Raw genomic sequence first — 6,471 nt, 5'->3', positions numbered from 1 at the left:
ATAAAGGTTTAAAAAGAAGCTCAAGGCCCTTGCCTTTCAGTAAAACCCAAATTTGGATCCATGCTTTACTACCCAACTTGCTGTTCTCACCCCCAAGTCCCCAACCTCCAAAATCACAAACCTCAGACAAAAATTTTCCACATAAGCCACTGTCATGCTCTAAATGCAGCTTCCATTATCTAATTTGAATTTTATGATACAGCTAAAGCTTATTACTCAAAACATTGTTCTCTATTAAACAAAAGATCTAACGGTGAATAAAATGTATTAGATAACAACATCAATAACAGTACTAGATAACATTGTATTCTTAAAACATCTACTACAACAGTTATGGCCAGCCACCAAAAATTTAAATCTCGTATGCCTGTTTATAAGAGTGATCCATTCTAAAATTAACAATCTCTACTTAGTTTCAGTAACTGGAAGGTATACACCTTCTGCTGCCAGCCAAACATTGTCAGCACGTTTGTCTCTCACACCACAAACCTGCATCATGGTGAATCAAACCATTTCAGTACCACAAAATTCATCTCCACCATTGTAACAAATATGACATATAAAAATGTTGTAGATATGACAGTTGTATTTAAAAGAGTGATTCTTCCGCAGCTTAATTGCTTAACTTGCAGAAACATTTTAACTACAACTGAGTTTCTCAATGATATCAATCTATGAATCACTGGAGAAGACTGCGAGACTATAGTCCTAAGGATATGTATACACCCAGGAAGTTTGGTGCATGCACAATTGTCTAGGCTTACCCTCATGTGATTGTTCTCATCCAAAATATATATCTATTAAGTTGTGAAAGGTTCATTTTCCATGAAACTATGAGGCTTAAGTAGAACCCATCTATGGTGTATTCTGGACATCAATTAATCCTCATTGTCAAAAGAATAAGGGCTAGTGCGAACTTATCTGTACTTACACACATGACACATATAGTAATTGACCCAGGATACTCAACATTATTATAACTCCTTGATAATATCATAGATTCAATCACTTATCCTCAATCAATTAGATTTAACAGATTCTATCTACCATTGTACACTCACCAGGCCATCATAATGGGGAATATATAAAGATGAGTTTCATTTTCTCATTTAACCAGCAAGCAGCCAACAAAATTTGAAATTTCAATTTTCATTCAGTGTATTATATAAATAGGGTTGAATTTCATTGTTCTCACCTCCTGCTGTCCCCCAGCTATGCGCTGGTATTTCTTGTCATGACTGTGTAGGTAAGCACCAGTGTCAACATGCTGAAGTCGAACCCTTTGATCTTGCTTCCAGGTCTTCCCACTTCCTTCAATCATAACCCTGTGAATTGCATAACAACCCAATGCATCAGCAAGGAAATCACTGAGGCATGCCCCCTTTTATAAATACATAAATTTGCTTCTCACCTCCAGTGATCACCAGTATCAGATTCATGTTCTCCCCCAAAGCAGCTTATCTACACCCACATCGGTTATACAAGTCAATTGAGAAGTAAACCTAACGACCCGAAATTGATTTTCACACAATGGTTGGTTCTACACTTGATTATATAAAATCAGAGTTTTAAACGTCTACGCATAATGGAAAAAAAAAAAAGACAAAAAATATGCAAATCATTATGGTAAAGGATAAGGATTAAACAGAGGATTTTGAAACCTCTTGGTTGCCTGATATAGGGGATGCGTGCAAATGGCTGTGCAGCCATTTCCTAGTCCTCATGTGTTGAAACCTGACGATCGTCCCACTGGGAATGCTGTCACCTTGCCTGGCAGATGTTTCAAGCTGAGGTCTAACAATCTACAAACCAACACCACACTAACTTGATTATCTCCAATCAAACCCCAATCAAATCGAAAAGAGCGTGATACAAGCATACCCAGTAGCTATTAGCATCGTCGACATTTGGAAATCCAGTGACAGACTGCTGGCCACTGCCAGAGCCATACGGCACGTCGTGCGAGTGCAACCGAAACTTGGTCCTCTCGTGCATCAGCTTCAGCACAGTTCCGTATGTGATCTGCTCAATGCCAATTCATATCCATTAACAACAATCAAACAGAAAACAGAAATCAAAATCAAAATGTAAACAAAACAGACCTCGACGCCCTCTGAGGTAGGGGTGGTGGCGGCGTAGCCTGTATCGAGGTCGAGGCCGAGGAAGAGGAAGACAGCTAAGCAGAGAAAGCCCATGGCCATGGCCAGGAGTAAGGCTATGAACCAGGTCTGTTGCCAAAACGGAAACTGAGGCTCCGAAGCCCGGCTGGGTATAGTTACTCTTCCCACGACCCCACCCGGCTCTGTGGAAGAAGAAGAAGAGGAGGGTTTTCTTCGCGTCAAACTCGGAGACGCTGAGGAAGCCACGGTTATGGATTTTACAGCAATCTGGGGGTTTCGATCGATCTGGGAGACCCCAGGTCTACCCTTCTGTGTGATTTTTCTGTTTGGAGAGCGTCGGGTGACATGGCTTCGGCCAATCGGAGTGGTACACGTTGGCAGTGAACTGACATGGAGGGATGTTACTGGACGGATAAATTTAAAGCCACGTCGCGACGACCCAACGGACTTGGAATCCTAGAGGAAGTCAGCCCAATACCCTGAGTGGGTTCATCCCCAGCCCATTGCCCACGTTTCCGCATCATGAAATCATTTTTCACAAACACAAGAAACATAATAATGTCTCAAAAGCATTGTTTTTCTTGTTTAGGAAGATGATCAATCTTAACCATAAGTACAAAGATTATAGTGCCCAGCTAAGCATTAGAGTATTACCGGTGAAAACACTCGTTAACAAAATTAAATTTAAACAACAAATGATGGAACTCACCTCACGTGCTTATCGATCAATTTGGGGATTTAGGGTTTCAAATCACCATCTTCGTTCTCAGTCTCACTGTAATCTTTTGGTCTGCTTGAGTCATCACTTGGCGAGCTAATTGGCCTGGTTTCGCTAAACCTAATCGAAAGCCTCCTTGGGCTCTTTGTTGTTGTCGTTTGTGCTCCCCTGGCCTACATTGGTTTTTGGAGAAAGGATCCCAATCGACGGCGATTTCAATCATATTACTCTAAAAGTGCATTTTCCAGACTCGACCCTCCTTTTCGAGACATAGTCATCTCCAAGTAATTATCGCCTCCGTCGGATCTACGTCAACAATTGCTTTTGGGGTTTCTTTTTGTTTCATCTTCTTATTATTGATGTCAGATCGACAAGTCTCGAGATAAGTTTTCTCCCAAAAACCCTTCTATATTTGCCATTTCTCTTCCTTTTTCCAATTTTAATTAGAATATATCTTAGTTGCTTGCAATAAGATTGGATCTTTAATTACAGGGGTTATGTATTTAATTCCTGAGTGTATGGATTCTTGGCGTGATTCTTTGTTTGATCTTTTTCGAGAAATAACCATTACTCTTAGCTTAATCATAATGAAAACCTTTTGGTTTCTTGATGGATTTTGGGGCAGCATGTGAGGATCTTGGTTCATGATCGTTATGTATGCCCCAAGTAGCTCTATGGGTATAAATCCAAGTGAAGAGTTCATCGGTTTCACCACCAAAATCCTTACTCTTATCCTCTTCTTCTCTAGTGCTTACCTAATCCCAGTGAATCTTAATATTATTTATAAACATCTTAGGTTCATTCATTGACAAGACCCGCCCCGGATTTCACCCCGAAATCCGAAATGGCCCTGCGGGGCCCACTTTAGAAGAAATTCTACCAAAAATTTGGCGGAACTTCCCCTAAAAGTAGGCTACCCAAAACCTGTAGGAAAACATTTACACTTCTAAATCATCCACCCTTATTCTCCTGGAGCCATCTGCTCCCCAAATCACAACTCCAATTTCATCGGATGTCAGTCTCAACCCAAAGACAATATTAATCTCATAGATTATCAGAGCAATACTAATCCCCTAAGTAACAAAGAAAACAGAAATAGAATGAGTACGCGGAAGCAATGCTGTTGGCTATGCCTTGACTCCATGTACGCCTGACCTCAACTAATTTCGCCTGCAAACTGGGCATTTGAAACCGAAGGGCCCAGGGGAAAAGTATATAAAAACGTTAGCGTGAGTGGACAAAAATAAATAATTTAATATGAATAAAACAAAATAAAACTTCATACTTTCCCACATTTTTCGATATATAAAATCCGGATGCATGCCACATTTATAGAACACTTAAGAAAATAATCCGAAAAACGTTGAACTCCAGAAAACCGACTAGCCCCGCTAGTCAAAACAACAAAGTAAAAGATTGAAATTTCAATACTCGAAAATATAAGTCCAGCCCCGCTGGTTAAGAAAACTCAGACTAGTCCCCGCTAGTCAAAAATAGTATAAGTAGGGGAAGATGATAGCCATACGAATAAGCCACGCAGGCTTGGTTGGGTGATAGCCTCCCAGGCTAAAGAACTCCCATAACTCCCGTAATATACCCTTACGCCACTAAGTGTAGCGATAGGATACTGGGCTACAGAATTACTGTCACAGAGACAGTAACCTGCGCCACAAAGGCGGAAGGGCTACGGTGATCCCATCACCGCGCCACAAAGGCGGAAAATCAATGCTAGCATAATAAAATCACCCCTCAGTATGGCACAGGGAAACATAACCGAAAATCCAGTAAATCCAAAATACATAAGGCTTCCCCCATCTCTCGTAAAAGAATTTCCAACGACGTGTCCCACACGCCAAGAATATCTCAAATCAATAGCAAAAATGCGAGAAATAATAATAAATCATAATCTCCATAATTCGAAACAAAACCAATTCCAAAATCATCATCAAGGCATTCCCAATGCCAAAATCCGAAAGTCGATAAATAAATAAGAAAGATCAATAAATTAACGGCGTGTCCCACACCAAAAATAAACTCATATTCAAAAAAATAAATAAGAAATAATTCCATCGAAATCCCATTTCGAAAATCTTTCAGAAATCTCAAATCGATGAATGAAATTAAATATGAAACTCCGGAAATCAACATAAATCATAATCCATCTCAGAAAATCATTATTGAAAGCCAATCCATGAGATAAACCAATAATCAAATTCCGGAAACAAATAATACGCTTGAAAAGTAATACGATAATTAAATAAAGAATTAATTCGAGAAATAAACGCATGCATCATTATTTAAAACAAAAGTCCACTCACAGTACTATTCCGGTGATCACGCATACGAGTTCCTTCGTCGAGCAATCGCTCGGTGCGTCATCCTGTACACAATTATATTCCGTGAATAACTATTCAACAAATTAATACGATTCCTAAAACCAATTCCTCATAATCACATCTCCACTTCTCCTCGGATTCAACCCACATTCTACCACTAATACCAATTCGTTATCTTAAAGGTTCCAAGTCAGAACCGAGAGATATCCGACGGTCGGATTCACATAATTCGATAATCGAAACCCTAAACTTCAAAAATTCATAATTAATTCCAAGCTTCTCCAAAAATCACCAAACTTCACATACAAGCTCTACAACATTTACACAATTCAATGGGCTAAAAACTGGAATTAAAACACTGCCCCACACACCTCCACGCGCCACCAACAGTGGCAGCGCGTGGGCCCCACGCGCCGGCGGCCACCACCTCCGATGGCCACCCAATTTTGGCAGTAGCTGCAAAACAACAAACCTAATCTCTTTCTCAACTACAACACATCCAAATAACAAGTAAAAACAGCCGAAATCATTTGATGAACACAAACCCAGAAATTTCCAAGAACCCTAAAATTTCATTTCGTCAATTCGACTTCTACACAATAAATCATGATACAAGGCCATAGGGGAAATGATCAGTGATGAAAACCAAACCTTCGACGGCGATTTGGTGGCCGGAGGTGGTCGGAATCGCCGGAAATCGCCGAAAAACCCCAACTGCTACAGTGATCTTCTTAGGTCAATTCCGAGCTTTTCCGGCCAAATCTTCGAAAACCAAGGTTACTAGCGTGTTGGGAGGGAGGAGGCGCTCATCTGGTGACGTGTTGCACGCCGGCTGGTGGCCGGAAAGTGAAGAATCGAAGGGAGGACGAAAATGGCCGAACCGGAAAAGAGAGAGGTCGGGGGAGAGGAGAGAGAAAGAGCCGGGTAAGTTTCCCAAATTTGGAAACTTACCACAGTAACTTCCTATATTTATAGAAACTTACCGTGAACAGTAACTTTCACAATTTCGCTTATAACTTTCGCATATGAGCTCCGATTTTTACGTACCACATATGCACGTGCTCGGTTTAACGTCCTCTACAACTTTCATAAAGAACATTTTCTCAAATTTTGACCCGAACAAAAAGTCAACTTTTAGGGCCACTAAAGTTACAGAAAAAGAGTAAAAGTAAATCGAATTGTCGTTTACTGTCCAAATGACTAGTAACCGGTGAATTAAGATACGGGATGTTACATTCATTGTGAGATTTCTGATCCTTTCTCACTTGGTATACCACTCCACAAGAGTTTATAAGCT

The 6,471-nt window shown here is 40.4% G+C and overlaps 1 protein-coding gene across 1 annotated transcript; it reads right to left on the bottom strand.

Annotated features, from left to right (window-relative positions):
* Positions 1-248: 248 nt before the first annotated feature.
* LOC133740916 (stromal cell-derived factor 2-like protein) lies at positions 249-2,423 on the bottom strand. The gene is made up of 6 exons (XM_062168853.1): positions 2,103-2,423; positions 1,882-2,022; positions 1,662-1,802; positions 1,412-1,461; positions 1,196-1,325; positions 249-489 (listed from the first exon to the last, which is right to left on the bottom strand). The coding sequence occupies exons 1-6, from the start codon at positions 2,199-2,201 to the stop codon at positions 406-408; spliced, it is 645 nt and encodes a 214-aa protein (XP_062024837.1). The 5' UTR covers positions 2,202-2,423; the 3' UTR covers positions 249-405.
* Between the last annotated feature and the right edge of the window lie 4,048 nt (positions 2,424-6,471).

This window comes from Rosa rugosa, chromosome 3 (assembly GCF_958449725.1).
Source record: "Rosa rugosa chromosome 3, drRosRugo1.1, whole genome shotgun sequence".
NCBI classification, from domain to species: domain Eukaryota; kingdom Viridiplantae; phylum Streptophyta; class Magnoliopsida; order Rosales; family Rosaceae; genus Rosa; species Rosa rugosa.
Note: the sequence above shows the minus strand (reverse complement) of the source record. Positions and strands in the feature narration are given on the sequence as shown.

Coding starts and splice junctions, on each gene's coding strand:
- LOC133740916 (XM_062168853.1), bottom strand. CDS start 2,201: ATGGCCATGGGCTTTCTCTGCTTAGCTGTCTTCCTCTTCCTCGGCCTC. Junction 2,023..2,102: donor CTACCTCAGAGGGCGTCGAG/GTCTGTTTTGTT, acceptor GGCATTGAGCAG/ATCACATACGGAACTGTGCT. Junction 1,326..1,411: donor GATACTGGTGATCACTGGAG/GTGAGAAGCAAA, acceptor TGCAATTCACAG/GGTTATGATTGAAGGAAGTG.